This window comes from Oncorhynchus gorbuscha, linkage group LG08 (genome assembly GCF_021184085.1).
Source record: "Oncorhynchus gorbuscha isolate QuinsamMale2020 ecotype Even-year linkage group LG08, OgorEven_v1.0, whole genome shotgun sequence".
NCBI lineage: Eukaryota > Metazoa > Chordata > Actinopteri > Salmoniformes > Salmonidae > Oncorhynchus > Oncorhynchus gorbuscha.
Window position 1 is genome coordinate 50,239,162 of NC_060180.1, and position 21,009 is coordinate 50,260,170.

Sequence of the window (21,009 nt, forward strand, 5' to 3'; positions counted from 1 at the left end):
CGCAAACGACCCACCACTAGTATATTATTATGCACCTTGTAGGTGTATGCGACGGACAAGGGTGGAGGGTTGCTCAAAGTCCTGCCTATCTTATTCTGCAAACAGAATCCGTAGTACTCCACCGCTGTGTAAATGATTAAAAAAACATAAACTTTCGATATAGCGGATGACTTGACAGGAAAGAGGGAATAGGCTTGTGTTTACAAGAAGTCAGAGCTCAATGAGTGTATTGTACTCCGTAATTACATCTGCAACCTTGTACATGTGACTATTTAACTCTAAACGCTATAGGCTACTCTAAAGGACTATATTCGGGCAGGTGTGTTACCTGTACGTGCAACCGTGTAAGGGACAAGGTTGTATTCCCTTCCTTGGTTTACTACTTCTTCCGGCACAGCTCACACAGATAGGTTGATCAAATTCTATGCAAATTAGATGTATCCAGCAGATGGGAAATATTGGTGATTAAAAACTTCACTCGCCGCATGTTGTCGCGCTTGTCTGTTCTAATGTAGGACATTTGCCAGCCTGCATTTAAACCTGCTTGCTGTCAGCCAAATAAGCGCTTTTCCTTCAGTGACAATAGTGCGGGGAGTCCACCTAAACAGGATCACAGGGAGTGAGCAGCTTCCTGGTCATAAAGAAGTGCGTCTTGCTTCAATTTCAGTGATTGCCTACGCACCGCAGTCACCACCAGAGCGGGGTTATTGACGCAGTGTGGAGTCTCCCGGCAGCATTGCCAACTCGGCTACACTACAGACGCATCCATGAGCGAAACCGCGATGGCCGTGGTACAGCTCGATACCGAGGACCATCAATCGGAGAACGGCTTTGTGTCCCCCGAAACCGAGTCGCCGGGATTGCTCACACGCATTGACAGTTGTGTCTTGCCTTTTCTTGGGGGATTTGGGAAATACCAGAGACAGCTAATCGTGCTGACATGGATTCCGGCGTTATTTATTGGATTCAGCCAGTACTCTGATGAATTCCTTCTTGCCCAACCGAACAACACATGTGTTCCGCCTATGGCAAACACGACCAATTTGAGTAGAAGTCCTTTATTTCATGGGGCAAATAATAGTTTTCCGCGAACAGCGGCGTACGTTTATACCAATGGCACCCACAATGATACGACTAGGCATCTGCAACATTGTATGTGCAAAGAGTGGACGTTTGAGCTGCATACCGGACTCATTCAGAATGTGGTTACCAAGGTAAGTTTCGTGGCCTGACATTGAGCAATTAGGACTGCATTTCCATAGTTTATATTATGTCATATACATTTCTCCCTCTTTTCAGACGAGGTGCATTGGGTCAATTGATTTATAATAGGCTATTAGCATATTGTGGCGGCTTACCCACAGCCATGAGTAAAGGCTGTTACCAGAGGGCTTTTATCGTTTTCACATAGGTTAATAGTCGTACAATAAAACAATTCCATGTATTGTGGTCTCATAATATAATGTTTTGTTTACAGACCAGCACCTGGTTTACCCGTCACACCTTCATATGAGTCAAAACATATGGCTGGTTCATGCATTGCAGCCTCCAATATCCTACTGGCGCAACAAGCCCAGGAATGGATCATAAAATGAGCTGCTGCACTGAGCACATTAATAACCTGTTCGTGGGGCTAAGAATAATAATGGTCAATAACTGGCAGTATGTTGGCAGTTCTGTGATCTTAATTTTAACATGCCAACAGTATTCTTAATCGAGGGATGGCATGACATTACTCTTCCGAGCAGCTGACGAGGTGTGAGCTAGAGGGGAGCGATCTCTGACCACGGCGGAATGTGCCGGTGGCCATAAAGACCCAGACCAAAGTGATACTCGAGTTTTGATTTAGACCAAAGGGCATGTACTGTCATGCTCATTTAGTGCTCCTCCGCGCGCGCCTCCCGAGAATAATGACTTCCCTGTTTTGCTATCGCCACCTGCCATATATTTAACTTAACACGCCAACACTAGTCTGCCTTTCATTCTGAATTTATATCTGAAAAGTATACACGACTACTGTATCAAGGACTGTAGTCATCAGGTAATGGGATTTTTGCCCCGTTTCCATTGCATTTTTAGTTGTTGATAGTTCAAATTAGGGCTGGGAGATATGGCCCAAATATTATCTCATGGTATTTTAAAAAACATTGAACGGTATGACGGTATTTTTCATTTTTGAATAATGAAAGGTCTACATTTGCTTTGAGTCGTTAGTGATCCTAGGGTGGCAACAAATACATTCGAAGTGATTTCAATTAGTCTTTCTCCAGTCTCATTATTTTATGGTGTTCAATTCAACTTCAACAAAACAAATGTACGCACTTTTATAATTTCTGAAGTTCCTGCACCCAATTGTCATACTTGAGTAAAGATAAGCTATAGAAAATGACTCACGTGAAAGTGAGTCACCTAGTAAAATACTACTTGAGTCAGAGTCTAAAATTATTTTGTTTAAAATATACTTAAATATCAAAAGTAAATGTCATTTATACAATGTACTTAAGTGTCAAAAGTGAAACTATAAATAATTTCAAATTCCTTATTTAGCAAACCAGATGTCATTATTTTATTTTACATACTGATAGCCAGGGGCACATTACACCACTCAGACATAATTTACAAACAAAGCGTTTGTGTTTAGTGAGTCCTCCAGATCAGAGGCAGTAGATGTCAAGAGAACATCCCTGGTCTAGGGTGTGAATTTAGCCATTTTCCTGTGCTGCTAAGCATTCCAAATTTAATGAGTACTTTTAGGTACCAGGGAAAAAGTAAAAAGTACAATCTCACACTTATTTTTAACCAAATGTTGCAATTGCGACTTGCCTTGCGAATTATAGAAACAACTGATGGAATCGTGGAAATATAATGACTATTCTATAGTTAGAATATAATAGTGAACACTTTTGAATACAGTTTTAGATGACAACTAATTAAAATGCCAGGGAGGAGTTATTGTGACAGGGTAGGAACTAAAGTTTTAAAGTGTTTCCTAGGGGACTCAGGAAGCTTTCGCTGCATTGCATGTTTTCTCTTAGCTTCATGGAGCTAACGTTTTCTTGCTTTGCATATTCCTCTTTGATTTAGAAGATACTTTTGCACAAACAGCATGCTGATTTAGGTCTACACTATCGCTGGTATTATCAGGCTGTATTAGCTAGCTACGTTTGCTCTTACTCATTACATGTATTAGCTAGCTATTAGCATATCACAAGATTTAGGGCAACTTGCTAAGAAAAGACAAACTAGCTGTTTGCTGATGTAAGAAACAAACTAATACTGTCATTATAGAATGCTAGTGGATTTATATTAAGAAGCAAAGTGAAAACAACATTGTTATCAACATTGTTGCATGTGCTGCATTGACCATGCAGACTGAACGAACGCAAGTCTCGTGGTTGAGGAACATCAAATGCGCTCCTTGAATGACAGGGGGCGTGGCTAGGTCTGTGTGGAAAGTGGTGCTAAGGGAGATGACTCAAGTAGCGAAGTAAGCTATAAAAAATGACATTACACATGGCGTATCACATTTAACAAACCAAACATTCTAATACCGGTGGAGAAGTTAAAGTAAAAACCCAAACCGGGCCCTGCATCAATAACAGTATGTCAGAAAATATGGTATACTGCTTAGTTCAGTTGCTGTTGTAGTTCAATTCCTCTTCCTCTGGTGTTTATCGATCCGCACAGGCCTAGATCTAGGCCTCCAGCACTGAAACTCTCATCCATGCCTCGAACTTCCTGTTTAGCCTATTGCAACACTCTCCTCACTGGTATCCCCAAGTCAACAAACAGGTCACTGACCATCTCGAATCCCACCGTACCTTCTCCGCTATGCAATCTGGTTTCCGAGCCGGTCACGGGTGTACCTCAGCCACACTCAAGGTACTAAACGATATCATAACCGCCATCGATAAAAGACAGTACTGTGCAGCCGTCTTCATCGACCTTGCCAAGGCTTTCGACTCTTGTCAATCGCCATATTCTTATCGGCAGACTCAGTAGCCTCGGTTTTTCTGATGACTGCCTTGCCTGGTTCACCAACTACTTTGCAGACAGAGTTCAGTGTGTCAAATCGGAGGGCATGCTGTCCGGTCCTCTGGCAGTCTCTATGGGGGTGCCACAGGGTCCAATTCTCGGGCCAACTCTTCTCTGTATATATCAACGATGTTGCTCTTGCTGCGGGCGATTCCCTGATCCACCTCTACGCAGATGACACCATTCTATATACTTCTGGCCCATCCTTGGACACTGTGCTATCTAACCTCCAAACGAGCTTCAATGCCATACAACACTCCTTCCGTGGCCTCCAACTGCTCTTAAACGCTAGTAAAACCAAATGCATGCTTTTCAACCGATCGCTGCCTGCACCCTCACGCCTGACTTGTTAATTGTTTACTCCATGTGTAACTCTGTGTTGTCTGTTCACACTGCTAAGCTTTATCTTGGCCAGGTCGCAGTTGCAAATGAGAACTTGTTCTCAACTAGCCTACCTGGTTAAATAAAGGTGAAATAAAAAACAACTTCAACTGAAATCTGCTGCCAGAATCCTCACCCGCATCAGGCCAACCGAACACATCACACCAATCCTAATCAATCTACACTGGCTCCCTGTGCAATCCCGTATTAACTTTAAGACACTCCTCACCTACAAAGCTGTACAAGCTGGCACCCACCTCCTCCCAGTCTATGCCTCCCACTACCACTGCTCCTCCTCTGCTGGTCTCCTTGCCACCCCCCTCTCCAACATGGGTGCTCGGCCTTTCAGCTGCAAGGCACCCAGGTCCTGGGAATGCACTCCCCCACACACACACAACATGCAGAGAGACAGTCATCTCATTCAACATCCTCCTAAGAACACACCTCTTCAAGGATGTCGATAACATTAAGCCCATAGCAGGGGTAGGCAACCCTGTTCATGAAGTGCCGTAGACTGCGTGAATTTGTTCCAACTAGTCACCACACCTGACCAACTGAGCTAAGGGTTGCCTACCCCTGGCCTATAGTTTAGGATTGATTCTGCCACCCCCCCTTCTGTGTCTTCTCTGTATACCTATGTGTACCCTTACCCTAGACCCGGTCTGTAACTTATTCCCAACCCCCTAAACCCTTACCCTCTAGTCTAAACTGTATCCTCTACCCAACCCCTCTTTTTATCGATCCTGTTTTGTCTGGTCCATTAATTTAAAATTGCACTTTGATGCACTTGATTTGATGATCTTATGTACCAACTGCACTTGATTTGATGTAGCCCTACCTTTTAATATAAGATGTTATTGAGTGCCCTGGAAGGTGTCCACCAAATAAAATGTATTTATTTATTATATACTAGGCTTAGATATACTTAAAAAAAAATAGTGACACAAAACAGGATTTTGCACTTTCAAAATAGACTTCACAAGGCCTATTTCACAAAAGGGTGTCTTTCTGTGAGAAGATATTGAGAAATCATTTGGCATTCTTCTCATGGACCCCTAGCGGTATAAAAGTACATCCATAGCAGAGATGCCATTTCTGGAGGGCTGCACATCAGCAACAAAACTACGACTAGGCCAATGTTGTACACCCCAAAATTGTTTGCTGGGCTTTGTCATTACACTTTGTCCCAGTGAGTCCTTTCTAATGTGTAGTAAGTTCTACATAGATAAACTAAACATCCTCTAGACTGAGTTAATGATTTTATATTTTTATCAAAAAGGTTGAAAACTGAACTTTAAGGTCACGTATTACTACATTCTAAATGCTATGTCCTGTGTCCCTGTCATTTGTGTTTTTATGTGAGTCAAAGGTGTGTTTACACCTGTCGAAAGAACTAAAAAAAAAAAGTAGCCTAGTATCTCCATCTCCGTGGGGCAGGGAAGGAAGGGGCAGTAGAGTTTGTTAGGTTTCTGTTGAAGGTACACATTCGTAATCAAACACTGTACTTCAAATACACCAGTTTACCCACAGATGCGTCATCCAGTCCAGTGTTTCTCAACTCAAGTCCATAAGTACACATTTTTGTTGTTGCCCCGGGGACAAACGGTCCTAATTCAACTCATTACATGCTTAATGATTAGTTCACATGTTGAATCAGGTGTGCTTGTTGATGCTTACAAAAAAAATATATACTGTTGGTACTTGAGGACTGGAGTTGGGAAACACTGTAGTCTGGTCTATATTGACCTAGACCTGACATTTTGCCACTCAAAGGCGTAAGAGGACCAGCTTGATAAAGAGGCTGGTTTTGAAGCCTCAGTACTATACGGTCACTGTTGTACATGACTGTTTAGTCATGGTAATAAGACTTCTCCAAGCTCTGCTGCTGCTGGTAATTAGTAGCTTACCAAACTTACCTTGTACTTGCACTCTATTGTTCCTCTAATCACTCTGACATCAATGCAATTGTATTTGAAAATCTAATTCAAACACTTAATGAGAGCCCATGAACTCATGTTGTGCAACATTTCTATAGGCTATGCAATTGCGGGAGGAAACAGAGTTGATGGCTACTATTAAAAAGAGGATCCCATCAGCTTTCTATAGGCTTACTATATTTCTCAACTTTCCTAATACTAAGCACATTGCTTATATTTACAACAAGAGAATAGCCAACCTGGCTGGCATGAGAATGAACCATGGGGAAAAGCGTCCTGCATTTGCTATTTAAGTGCATAGATGACATGTATTTTTTCCCCTGCCCATTTCAATACAGGTGCATGATAATGCTCCATTCTACATCTAAACAAATGTCACACATATATATTATTTAGTCTATGTAAAGACCAGATTAAATCAAGAATAGTCTGATCGGTGCCAACATTAGCCTTTCACTTGTGAGTTCTATATTATCACTTGAATGATACCCTGCATAAGAAACAATGCGTTTTTATTGTTATTTTTTAAAATCCGAGTCGCACACCTCATGTTGCCTAGCCCATAGGCCTGTGTTTTAATAAGGTTTGTATAACTAAAGTGTCAAAATGAATTCTTAAAATTAAGCATAATAATCTGCTTTACAAGGGGTGTAGACTCTAACTGACATATATAAGCGTGAGTTTCAAGTTTGAGGGAGATAATTTTCGCCATAAATGCACCTTTTATAATAAAATCGGTACACTTATAATTTCATTTCCGGTCGCTTTTGATAATGGAGTTTTCAACTAATGGAACATTTGAACTTAAAGCCTACCAACATGTGCGCATTGCTGCGTTATTTTAGTGTAAGAGCTGTTTGAAAAGACAGCCTGGTTTGGTGGGATGGAGTTTTGGCCTGCATGTCGACGTCATCAGAAGGTAAATTAGTTAATAGACTATTTAAGAAACCACCTGCCAATAAATAACAGCTAGTTTTCAGTTTTCCGCTCACCACTCAGAGTTCTTGTTTGGGAAATTGCTCTTTGCAAACATTTTTTTGAAAAAATCACAGTAAGTTACTTAATTTGTTGCCCATAAATAATTTGATAGAGATACAAATGTCTGCATTGGACTTTTGACATTTTTATTTATTTAAACAATATCTAACAATGTTGCATCATTCCACCTCCTCTCTTGGACTAAGAAGTATAGCTACTGATATTTGTGTTGGTGTTCCTGTTGACACTGGCACCAGGGCAAGGCAGTTCTTGACACGGCCGAGCAGTTGGTGACAAAAACTAGGTGTCCTTTTTCCCAAGCAAGCATTCCACAAACCAACAAGGTCGTCCCCAGAAGGAATTGATTCTCGGGCTAATGGACGAATCCAATCCCACTTAAAGGACCTCCATTATAAGCCCACTCCCTTTCCCTAGACTCCTGGTCTGACATGCGATAACCAGGAAGTGACACACACGATGACAAAAAGTGATGACACTGCAGTCCTTGGTGTGTTTTAGATTACGTAGGAATAACGGCACATGGTTCCGTCTGAAAATTCTGTGTCTCCGTATCCTTCAGGAGTGGATCAGAGTGCCGACACCATGTCGTTTTCCTGTCACAATGTACCGGAACACACCGAAAATGTCTCATCTCAGACTTTAACTCTTTCTAAAAGAAATCAAAGGAATCACTTTGGCAAAGTCTCTTGGAGTAGGCCTTGGCATAGCAATACAGTAAGAGGATATCTCCTTGAATTAGTTATAGTACAACATAGTAATAATGCATTGAGAGTTTGGCTATATAGTCTTTTAAATATTAATAGTAGAGCAACAGAATGGATTTCCACGGTAACATCTCCTTGAATAGTCATGGCATAGTAACTGTGCAACTCTCCCCCCCCCATAGCTTTGTTCAGAGAAGGATTTGATAACGCTAGGCTCAGAGGAGGAGCGGATAGGGGCTGATAGGGGATCCAGACTGGCTGGTGTGGATGTGGAGGCCCATCCTAATTGAGACCTTGGGCTCCTCGGGGACTCTGTTAATTGTACTGAGCTGAATAAAATAAAATGAGCCTGGATCATTACAGCGAGACAGAGGGTCTCCCACTCTCCCTGCTTAATCTCATACCGCTCATATATTCTACCTTACATTTAGATGGCAGCAGCATCACACAGCCAGTTTTATGGCTCTACTCCGATCATCACATTCTATCTAGACCAGTGGTCGCCCACCGGTCAATCACGATAGACTGGTCGATCTTCAAGACATTCCAAGTTGATCACCAGACATGCGCTCCGTCTACCGGGAGGGTCTGGGAGATCTGTGCATCTCCTGCACTGGTCAATTGGATAACTCAAATCACAGGTTCCTACAGAGCTTCCACGTCCGTGGCCACAGCAAAGTTTTTGATGGGCTACTAGCCTACGGAAGATTTAATACATTTTAAAATCATGACCAGAGAGAGACTGTCAAAGTATACAGCAAAGAGCTGCTGTTTTTTGTGTTCATGTTTACATGTTTTTATTCAGCACTGTATACACTGTTTTCATTCAACACTCTTACAAAACATAAAAGCTGCAATAAATAAGTAGCCAAGTGTATCGATAGCCCTCTGTTTTTATTATTATTTATTATCACCTCGTGAAGTGTGTTTTTAATATTGATCTAGCTAGCTAATGATAGCTAGCCAGCATACTAGCCATGCATTCAGTAGCTAGCTAGCTAGCTTACCTAACAGATATGCTAATAAAAATATGCTCTTACTCAGAGCTGCATCAATTTCTTTAAAGTAAGGGCAGTACTGGGGGTTTGAGCAATTTGTTGTTGTTGTTGTTGTTGTTCACAGTACTTCACTGCGTCGCCAAATGTTGACTTGACGGCTGGACATTCCTCACACACCTGCTTAAATATTTATTCCCAAACTTTTTATGGTTGTGAATCATTTCCTCAAAATGGCGCTGGAAGCGCAGCTCCCCCAACACAGATTTGAGGCATAATGTCTCCTCTCTTGCGCAGTGCCTGGTTTTCTTCGACTTGGGTGCCATATTTTAAATTGCCGCTGTGGTTTCCACGTGTGTTGTTGTGGTAGGCGGAAGTAGTGTGTGACAAGTAAGATCTGGGAACAGACCAAACATATTATCAAACTCCCTCAGTGATATTTTTTTATTTGGGGGGGAGAAGCCTTATCCCATGCGGATCGTTCATTAAAATCACTGATGTGCAATAGTAAAACACACATTACCCACATCCTTTAATATTAAATCCGACCGACTAGGGTTCAAGACAACTGGGAACGCTTGGGGGAAAAAAAACTGGATCCAACTTCCAAGTCAAACTATTTCTAGAGCTCTGACTTTCTAACATGAAGATCACTGACCTCATGATTTGACTTCACATTTTTTGGGGGGTGGGGGAGAGTTCCTAGTTATCTTGAAAGCACCATGACCATCAGAAGCAGTTAACATCAGTCCAGTAAAATACAATTAAAGGTAGTTATTTCAATTCATCCTCTGCAGTTCCTTGCAAATGCTACACTAACTGATTTATTTTATCAAAGCATGAGCATTTAAATATAATATGGTCTGAGAATAACAAGTTGGGCAGGCCAGGCATATAGCCAATATACTGTGATGATGAATTAAGCCTACTGCCCAAACTACATTTCTACAGAACTGTTGTATTACGTTCATGTTTTTTAAGTCATGTAAAATATAAAAATCTGAGGGTTAGACCTCAGCTTGCTTTTTGACTGTGAAAGTGATCTTGACTTAGAAAATGTTGGTGGCCACTGATCTAGACTATACTGACTAAAAACCCCAGTGTGGTCAAGGAATGTTGTGGTTGTCCATATTAATTGCAGACTTAGTGGTTGGAGAAGACAGCACTTCTTAAAATGTAGAAGTATCTAGGTGGGACTGTTGTATAGTAATTTCTCTAGCATAAGCCACCTGTGGGCGAGTGATTTGCTGATGTAAACAGAGTGCCCCATGTTGACTGTGGGGTTATGGTATAGATAGGCATTAGGCACAGACACGTAATTTTGTTTGATCAGTGGCAATTTGAATGCACAGATACTGTGATGAGATCCTGAGGCCCATTGAGCATGTTTGTGATGCTCTGTATGTCAGCCTGTTCCATTTCCCGCCAATATTTGAGGCAATTGGTGATCACACCAGATACTGACTGGGTTTCTGATCCACGCCCCTACCTTTAAAAAAAAGAAGAAAAAAAAGAAGGTATTTGTGACCAACAGAGGCATAATAATAATAATATATGCCATTTAGCAGACACTTTTATCCAAAGCGACTTACAGTCATGTGTGCATACATTCTACGTGTATTCCAAGTCGTGAAATCCATTGATTATGGCCCAATGAATTTAAGTTGACTGATTTCCTTATATGAACTGTAACTCAGTAAAGTCTTTGAAATTGTTGTTTCGTTTTTATATTTCTGTAGGGTAACAGCATGCAGTAATTCCTCAAATTTAAATAAGAAATGTTAGAATATACAGCTCCCCAAGCTTGCACCCCTATTCTCTCATACACGTTATGTGTATATGTCCAAGCAGATATCTTCTTTGTTTTTTACAAAAGTCTTTATTCTTTACCTGTAGAAAAAGATTAACTGTATGTTATGACACCTCACTTTCATACAAGTACGGCGAGATAAGGTTTGCACCCAATTCCACTTTAGTGACAGAGTAGCAGGACTGGATAATGGCCCCCACAATGCCCTGTGAGTGAATACAAGAACCCTTAGCCTTTGAGAATCTCTATCTTCCATATACTGGCCTGCCCTGTCTTATCCACAGACCCAGGATCAGGGTGGAACAGCAGGAGACCGACACATCTGTTTTGGATAGCCACAAACACACACGTCAGGTGGGAGGATAAGAGGCCTGCCTGTGGCACTGAAAGATAAAGCTTTGTACAGGCGTATGTATGTGTGTGCTGGCGGGAGTTCGATTCTGATAAGAGGTGTGTTTTTGAGCAGAGAGGCAGTAAACATGCAACTAAATATGTGACCCGGCACAGCCTTTGGCCCTGGTCACAGTGGTTTTAGGATAAATTGATGTCATGCAAGGATCAGAGGGAAGTAGCTAATCACGCCCTTTCTCTCAAGCCCTCTCTCTGTAGGATGACAAACAGTAAGATTTATATATTTTTTTAAACATTGAATTATATGGTTCTTCAGTTCTGGTAATATAGCTGGTTAGACTGGAGCACTTTGTGTAAGAGACAGAGAGAAGGAGCTATGAGAGTCAGGCAGTACAGTAATCGTTCACTGCATGCCGACAGACTACAAGGACAAAAGCCTCTCGTTTCATCCACTATCCGCCCAATAATATTGTCTAGTCTCTCTCTCTACACAGTACATGGTGACTCATACTCAGTACGCTATTACCTTAGTGTACACACACCCAAACTGAAGAATGTCTTCTGAACCTTGATGTGTTTGACTATGTCTTGTGTATACACTTTCAGGATATGGTAAGAATGTCTCGAGTGTCGTCATGCTTCCTGCAGAACTTGAAGACAAGTGTTTTTTTTGTAGTTTGATCTGATCAAGTCTCTCTCTCTCTCAGAAAGTGGTCTGACGGACACTGGTACCATTTTTCACTGTGCGCTCTGTCATGGAAACACACACACACACAGCAGGCCTTCATAAGGAGATTGTGGTGTGGTAGAAGACTGTTGTCCCTTTGCTGTCACTGAGCGTGCCACTGTTCTCCAAGGCTAAAACCATTCATTTCAGTAGAGGAATAATGGTACTTTTCTTCAGACTGTTAATTTTATTTGTGCCCCCCCGGTATTTCCATGAACGTTAACAGTAGAGACTTGACCTGAGGTTGGTTTTTGAATGGATGTCACCGTTGTCTGCTCAGCATGTAAATTGTATGTCCCAGACAGTCCCGTTGAACATTTCTGTAATTTGTTTAACCTTTGTAACTTGAGAATTGATTCTGGTATGATATTTATCTGGGATATGATATCAAAATCTTCACATAGCTCTAGAATATGGCATTTCTAACCTAGGGGATTTCAATGAGTTGCATATTAATTATCAAAATGATCTCACTGATGGTACAGTTGTGGATTATATTTTTGGATATTTGTTCTATGACAGATGTATCGGTAATGGAAGGTCTTTGACGTCTCTGTCACTCACACCTCCACCTACTCTCCTATATTCCCTGATCCCAGAGATGAAATAATCCTTCTAAACGTATACTGTTAATTAGGAAAGAACTGATAACCAAGGTGAGTCTGTTGCATAGTTAACTAGCATCAGTCTTTCTACTCCACTCTCCCTCTCTTCACAGTCCCTGTCAGGCATATAATTTCTTGCTATTTTTCCCTTAATATAGTTCCTTATTCTCTTTCTCATTCTTTCTCTTTCCAATCCTCATTCACTGTCAAGCATTTGATTACCTCCCCCACCTACCTCTTTCTACTCCCTACCGCTCTTTAGTTAGACATGTAACTGTACATGTAGCTGTAGTTGGTGCATAGCGTCCTTGTCAGGGCCAGTCCGAATCACTGATGCAGAGTGACCATTGGGGTTAAACGAATCAGAATCACTGATGCAGGGTGACTGCTGGGGTTAAACGACAGACACAGCAGCGGGGTTTATACAGGGAGGCTCCTGTCCCCCTCTGTCTCCTCCCAGAACTGGGGCTGTCACTCGGGGCCAGTGTTCAGGCCCTGATGCCCTCCACTGCTGCCACACACAGACCCAGAGCACAAATAGGCCTTTTGTCCTTCCACTTGCCTGTCAAACTAATGGATTAGTAAGGCATTGCCTTCTAACACAGAGCCTTCAATTCAGTGTGAGTGAATGAGTGCACGAAAGGAAGCATGGTTAGGCTTTTTAGCATGGTTAACATTTTAAGATTAGCTTTAAGACATACTGTTCCTCTAACTAAGATATGGTCAGGCTTCTTGCCCGGTCATCTCTTTCTTTGCTGATTTAATGGTTAAGGTTACTTTCAACCTTGCAGTCATCAATTGCTTTGAACCGCATTCATCGGTCATGCTTAGTCAGTCACCTCGACCGCGTGGTCTGATTGGTCCCCCATTCTGCACAGTCATGAGTTCTCCATATCCCATGGTCTTCTTCACAGTCCCAGCGCTGAAGCGCAAACACACACACCACACTTTCAACACGCTAGTTTGACACAGACCAAGACAGAGCAGACTTCCTTGGCTTTTTTTTAAGATGGTATTGCGCAACATTGAGTAACTTGTTCTTGGTCTTGATCCATAGTGACATAGATACTGAAGGTATGAATGACATGGCATACATGTGTCTCATGATCACTGCATGGTGGCAATGAGTAATCCTCCAGAAGTTTCCACTCTGAACACAACAGGTCACTATGCCAGAGGTTATAAGAGGTTATAAACCCTGATCGCCTAAAGACATTGAGTTTCAAAGGAGAAGTGCAAACCCAGTCCCCACTTCATATCCATTGTTATATTCCTTCCTCATATTTGTATGCACAGAGGGGGCTCAGACCAGAGTACCAGGAACCTAGTAACCATCCCCAATAGACTGCTTCTCAGTTCATTCACAGCCGCATTGGACTCAAATTGTCGGTTGATAGAGGAGTGGATAAGTCAAACAGATTTGGGGTGAAATTATCATCAGTTTTCTCAAGTGAGTTTATTCATCTACTTTATGTACTGTACACATACAGTACTTGTACAGGAGCTATGACTCCGTATACGATTAGTTGTACATGTCTAATAAATCTCCTTAATGTTGTGTGAGATTTGTTCTGTTCATATATGTATGCACCTACTATATCTATAAATAAATCAAATGCAAATCATCTAGAGTGGCAGAATATGCTTTGCATTCTGGGAATCCCACTGTTGCTGGGGTAGTGGACTACAGTATTCAGCCGGAGGGAGAGTACACAGACAGAGTGTATATGTAATTCTAGCCTACGCACAGAGTGAGATCTAGGCGCTGGAAGAGGAAATGCTGCATTATAGGCTATAGTACATTTACATGGCTGAACCATTTTTAATGTAGGCTTTAAAACAACGTTTCTGTGTTTTGCTGAGTCTCTCTGGTAAAGGCGGTGCTGGCAAAGTGGGAGTTTGGTTAGGGGAAACTGGATTGGGGAACGGGTTTTGTTGCCCGTTTCAAAGCCCTATAGCAAGGTAGCTAATGCGTTTGGTCCCCATACTGTCTTGCAAATAATGTATGTGCTTCTTTTTAGTTATTGGATGTATTGAGTAACACACACAGAAAATCCTCCTTCTAGTAATAGTCGGGGCTTGTTTATTATTTTGAGGTGCAATGCCTGCTAGAGGGGGGGGGGGGATGGGCTGTCCACTGCTCTTACACCATAACTGAAGAGTGCATACTTGACTGCAAACTCTGGACACTTCTCCTAACATGGTGTTGTGCTAGTGTGTCAATGCGAAAAATTACAATTATACTTTTACTTTGACTTCCTCCACTTCCACCATTATCAACACTAGTACTAACAATCCAATGCTGTCTGTGTCTGTGTGTGTTTGTGGCAATAAATGAGTGACTTGAGTGTCTCCTGCTGCATCATTGTCCCTGTGATCGGGGACCCGGGGCGATTGTCTCTAGTTTAAACCTGCACCTTTCTGAGTTCACCGACCAACAGGTGGCACACTTTTTTTTTTTTTTTCAATGGTCATTCGAGACGGATTAGAGACTATTAACCCTGCCTTCCTTGCTGAGGCTCAAAGGCAACACCACCACTTCAGGTGACTGCCACTCCAGGAGCTGAACCAAGTGACACCTCTGCTTCTCATCAGTGCTGATTACTCGCACCTCATCACCCCAGTCCAGCTTGTTTGATCATGTATTGCAGGCAGTCCTGTAGCTGTTAAGACTACAAAGTTGGGCTGGTTGGTCTAGGGACTCACGGTTCTGCCTTCGCGTGTTTGCTCACCGGCATCCTGATTCGAGACGGCTTAGAGACAATTAACCTGGAGAAATGACTAGTAGGGGCTAGTCACCGTCCTCTCAGCTCCCCAGCCAACTCTTGGCCTTGGATCAGGGCGGTCCTGACCAGAGTTATGCAAGCCCACACCGGTGAGAAGAGGATGGCGGGAATGACTGTGGCCTGCTCAGGAGGCTTACCTACCCGGAGAGATCTTTTGACGTGCTCATTGAAGCTTTCGACTGGCCCAATCCTTAGTCACAGGCCTCAGGCGTCCAAGATCTCCTGGAGACGCTGGAGATGGAGAAGCTTACTCTTACCACCCGGATGCAGCCGCTGTGGCTTCCACGTACCCACCTCAGCAGCTAGTACAGCCCCTGAGCCAGCAGCTGCACCAGCAGAGATGACCAGGACAAGCCCTGAGCCAGTAGCTGTATCTAGGTACTACCGCCTACACGTACCCACCTCCGCATCCAGTGTTACCCACCTGACTAGCCTCGGTCCTGGCCAAGGTTGCCACAGTACCTGCCACGGATCGGCGCCTTCTTGCACCTAGAACAACTGTCGCTCCCTGATTTCAACAAAGATGACAGGAGTTTGCTCTCTTCAAGATGGCCCTCAAACCTGTTGCTCCCTGATGAGGACACATTGGTCAAGTTTCACCACTTTCTCGACTACCTCAAGCTGCCTGATCCCCGTCTCATGGCCATCTCACTCCATGACCCAGTGCCATACACCGCTGCCATGGCAGACCTTGAGCAGCAATGGGGCCAGCTACATTACCTTGCCCTGGAGATCTGTCATCATGAAGTTGCAAGACATCCGGCCAGGGGACACAAGGCTACTGTCAGTTTCTTTTCTCATCAAGACCTTAGTGAGCATGCCCTGTTCACTTTGGCCCAGGGGTAATCGAGTCCTGTGGCTCCAAAGTTGTCTTCTGGGGAAGCTCTGCATACAGGGCCAACGTCAGTCACATGCATACATACATTCCTGCCTTCCTGCCTGCCTGCAAGCACTTGTACCTAACACAATGGCTGAAGATGGAAGCAGAGTGCCAGAGCATCCAGTGCCATTAAACAATGGAACACCCCGGTGCTGCTATACTATGGGGCTTCAAAGACACCTGCACAGGAACTACCACTTACACAGCCCACAGCAGAGGCCAACGCGTATTGTCCCTGTGCAAAAGCAAGGACAACCACCTCATCAGGTGTTAGAGATTCATCTCAATGACTGTCGAACAAAGCCTCAAGTGGCTGAAGGACAAGAGCCACTGTTGACGGTGCAGCCAAGCTTACTGTGAGTCTCCTGAAGTTACACAGAGCCTATCTGTGGTGGATAGCACCTCGTTGTACTCCATTAAGTGCACATGTAGAAGTATAGGTCCAAATATCCCGACACCTCTTCATAGCCAGCGGTTGTTCAGATGGATCAGGCAACACCACCACCTCAGGCGACTGCCACTTCAGGATCTGAACCAAGTGACACCTCTGCTTCTCATCAGTGATGATTACTCGCACCTCATCACCCCAGTCCAGTTTGTTCGATCATGTTTTGCAGGCTGTCATGTAGCTGTTAAGACGAAGCTGAGCTTGTGGGTCCAGGGACCCACGGATCTGCTGCATCCACCAGACGAGATTCCCCACAGCAAATGCAGCACCCCCTGCTGTGCTCACAGGGCAGCTATCCAGGCAATGGACACCAGCCTGCAATCACCCTGATCACACAGGGCGGCGCAGCGCTTCTAGAGACAATCAAATTGTATTTGTCACATGATCTGAATACAACTGGTGTAGACCTAACTGTGAAATGCTTACTTATAATCCCTTAACCAACAGCTGTGACTGAGCCTGGGCTCAGAACCCAGTGTCTCTGGTGGCAGAACTGGTTAGGCAGTTTTCGTGTTATCCAGAGCGTTGGTGACTGTAACTGTGCTGCTGGCAACAATTTAATTACGCTTTTTTTGCCGACGTTTACTAACTGGCCATATTAAAAGGGTGTTGAGCGCTTGTAAATGATTTCTGCACTGTGGACACTCAAACGCGAGTGCTCCGAATTCAGAGTAAATAGCCAGAGCGAATTTATGAAAGCACACGATTGTCAAATGAGAAAGCAGAACAACTATACCATTTAGCTAAGCTAAGAATGATGGGAATAATCAAATCAATAAACGTTGGGTAGGTAGTGAGCCTATAGTTAATATACTGCCAAGTATGATGTTTAAGTAGCCAACTAACATTGGGTAGCTAGCTACAACATACCAGTACATACTGCTATAGTGAGACGCTATGTGGTTCGTAAGGACAGTGGAGCTAACAAATTGTCAGCCAATATAACATATAAGGTAACTTATTTGAAAAGTCATTAGTTTATTACATTGCTCAACATTTTCATAACATTTGTCATAATTAGTTAAAGCAATGAATTTGTATCCGCTCTCATTGTACTTCGACTGCATATTTTCCGCCATTTTCTTAAAATCTGTAAACAATGTGAACCATGTCCATTTCATGAAGAATTGAATTATGGTTCTAAACTACAGAATTAGTGTCCTTTGCGTGTGTGCTTCTTATTCTGGTGAATTTAGTACGACATCCGGAAACTTGTCATACTAACTAATATCCATACTATGACCAATAAACATACTATATACTCAATCACGTCACAGATAGTGCTGTAAGTATGAGTATTTGAGCAAAGCTTATGACTTGGGTGACTGGTGTCTTTGACAATTATTTGGGGGGGGCCTTCCTCTTACACCATCTAGTATAGAGGTCCTGGATGGTAGGAAACTTGGCCCCAGTGATGTTCTGGACCGTACGCACTCTGAAAAGTCGTTAGCATTGTCATGCCCTCTTCACGACTGTCTTGGTGTGTTTGGACCATTTTGACGTTTGTTGGTGATGTGGACACCAAGGAACTTGAAGCTCTCAAACCCGCTCCACTACAGTCCTGTCTGTGGACTACAGGAAATAGAGGGTCGAACACACTTCTTTTGTCCTTTTTGCCTTCTGGTAGACAGTCATTGTAAAAAATAAGAATTTGTTCTTAACTGACTTGCCTAGTTAAATAAATAGTCAGGGATTGTTTATTTTGTGTTTTAAGGCCTGCTGGAGGGAGTATGGGCTGCTCTAAGAACATGCTAGGACATTTCTCCCAACTGTTGAACCAGCCTACCTGATCCCAGGCCAATGGGTGGGTTAGGCAGGGACAATTACAAAAACATAGTTCCACCCTAACAGGTCTTAGTTCTTCCAAGAGCGATGTGGATACCTTCATTCAAGTGGAGTACACTTTAGCAGAAGATTGCATACTGTACTGCAAACTCTGGACACTTCTCCTAACATGGGTGGGGTGCTAGTGCATCAATGAAAAACAATATTAAAAAAAAATAGCTTCCACCATTATCAACAATAGTACTAACAATTCAATGCTGTGTTTGTGGCAATAAATGAGTGACTTGAGTATGTCTCCTGCTGCGTCATTTTCCCTGTGACCGGGGACCCGAGGCGATTTGTCTGTAGTTTAAACCAGCACTTTTCTGAGTTCACCAACTACCAGGTGGTGCTTTTTTTCCACCTTGGCTGAGAATTAATTCCAGTCTGAATATGAAATGAGTGATGTTCACGTGTTCTTTCTCCCTACGCCGTATTATGGCTGCCCTCTCTCTGTGTGTGTGTGTGTGTGTGTGTGTGTGTGTGTGTGTGTGTTTCAGATGGGTCCGGATAAAGCAGAAACAACACATCTGTTGTTTACATTGGATGGCCAATAGTAACCTAACCTTCATATGTTCTTAATCTTCCTTTACAGTGGAGTCTGGTGTGTGACTCGGCATGGAAGGTCCACATCGCTAAGTTCTCTCTGCTTGTGGGCTCCATATTCGGATACCTGGTCTTTGGGGTCCTGGCAGACTGGTGAGTTTTATTTTCTAACTACCGGTACTACATAATAAAGTTACTATATTTGAATAGACATTCAGTTCAGGAGTGTTCAGTGTGTTTCTTGCTAATGCACTGAAACGATAAAATACCTTAAGGGGCCGACTCGAAGTCTTTAGCTTGTATTGTTTTAAATATGGGACATCCCCCCCCCCCTTGTCTCTCTCCTCTCCCTCCATCCTCAGGTTTGGTCGCCACCCGGTCCTGATCATCTCGGTCCTGTTCATGCTGGTGTTCGGTCTGACCGTGGCCTTCTCGGTCAACGTTCCCATGTTCAGCACCTTGCGCTTCTTCGAGGGCTTCTGCCTGGCAGGCATAATACTCTCCCTCTACATCCTCAGTAAGTCTTCAGTAAGTCCTGCAGGCCTAGTACGCTGTGCTTTTCTCCATGCCTTTGCTATGCTGTACAGTCAATTGATTTATCTGTTTTGTGAGAATTTCAATTAGTGTTGTGGTAATGGATGTGCTGCAGTGTGGGCAGTTGTTGGTTTCCATAGCCTTGTCTTTGTGGAGTGTGTTATATTAGACATACCCCCATGTCTTGAGTTGGCGTTGGGATTCTATATATCAACAGATGGTGTTATGACTATGAGTAGGGCCATATTACCTGACTAGGGGCTACATCCCAAATGGCACCCTATTCTCTAGGGCTCTTGTTAAAAGTGGTGTACTATGTACAGTAGGGCATAGAGTGCCATTTGGGACCCAGATTAGGGGAAACCCTAGTGACGAGGTGTAAATATGGTGTGAGGGGTGTGTTCTTTCCAACAGCTGCTGTTCGTTCTAGTTGCCTGTAAACTGTTAGGACAGGCCCCTGTATCACTGGAGAGGACTGCAAGCGTTTCAGAAGGAGCTGTGGAAACCTATCACCCCACAGAGAGAGAGACGCTGCCTTTCCTATGTGGGTTATGTAGATGCTGTTGCAGCAGCTTCCATAGGACCTAGCTATCGATCTGTGTTGTCACTCATCCCCATTTCCACCAGGCCTCTGCGTTGATAGCGATGACTGCAAGTATAAGTACCTGTGTGGAAACCTAAGTTGTGTCTAAAATGGCACCCTATTCTCTATATAGTACCCTACTTTGAACCAGGGCTCTGTGTCAGTAGTAGCACACTATATAGGGAACAGAGTACCACTTCAGACGCAGCCCTAGCCTTTCCAATGTGGGTCATGTTTGTGGAGGGTCAGCAGAGGGTCAGAGGCTGTTGAATATGTACTAAACACAGAGGGAGGCAAAGCAGCAATAAGGTACCTGCAGCCTGTCTGGTCTATTACACCGAACACTGTCAGAGCTGTGTCAAGCTCACCCTTTTGATGGGGTCAGTTACACTAAGTTTGTTTTGATCTGGGTTATAGTTCTAGGAAAGACGACATCATATTACTGGTAGACTGAGTGGAAAGTTATCTAAATGTTTTTAATATTTTTTTTAAAGGTCATCCCAGCTTGACTTTGCTTGTGTTCCTGTGGCGCCAAATACCCTTGATCAAAGTGCCTTTCAGTGTAAATGTAGCCTCGGATAGCATACAGCTTCTATTTTAAAGGGTGTGACTTCCTTCTGAGGAGGTATCAACTGGCAGAGAATTGCTGACTTTCCACTTTTTGGAAGTCCCTCCGAAGCACTCCCAACAAGTGCAGAACAGCTTTGAAATGAGTGCAGTTTTTCTAAATCAAGCTCACTTCCTTGGTTTGTCCTCTCATTACTGTTAACCAATAGACTGAGTGACAGATACTGAGATGGAAATAGAGGAGGTGGCAAGGTGATAACCTGTCCGCTCCACTGGCCTTGCACACTGCAGTGCTTC

General features: G+C 43.3%; 1 protein-coding gene across 2 annotated transcripts in view; it reads left to right on the top strand.

Annotated features, from left to right (window-relative positions):
* Positions 1–209: 209 nt before the first annotated feature.
* LOC124041777 (solute carrier family 22 member 23-like) overlaps positions 210–21,009 on the top strand; it is a 57,686-nt gene continuing 36,886 nt past the window's right edge. The window contains exons 1-3 of one of the 2 annotated variants that reach the window (XM_046359778.1): positions 210–1,214; positions 19,078–19,181; positions 19,391–19,545. In XM_046359778.1, the coding sequence (XP_046215734.1) occupies positions 768–1,214; positions 19,078–19,181; positions 19,391–19,545 (706 nt within the window). In that variant the 5' untranslated portion in view covers positions 210–767. The remainder of the gene's footprint in view (positions 1,215–19,077; positions 19,182–19,390; positions 19,546–21,009) is intronic. The other variant, XM_046359776.1, reaches the window with a different exon arrangement.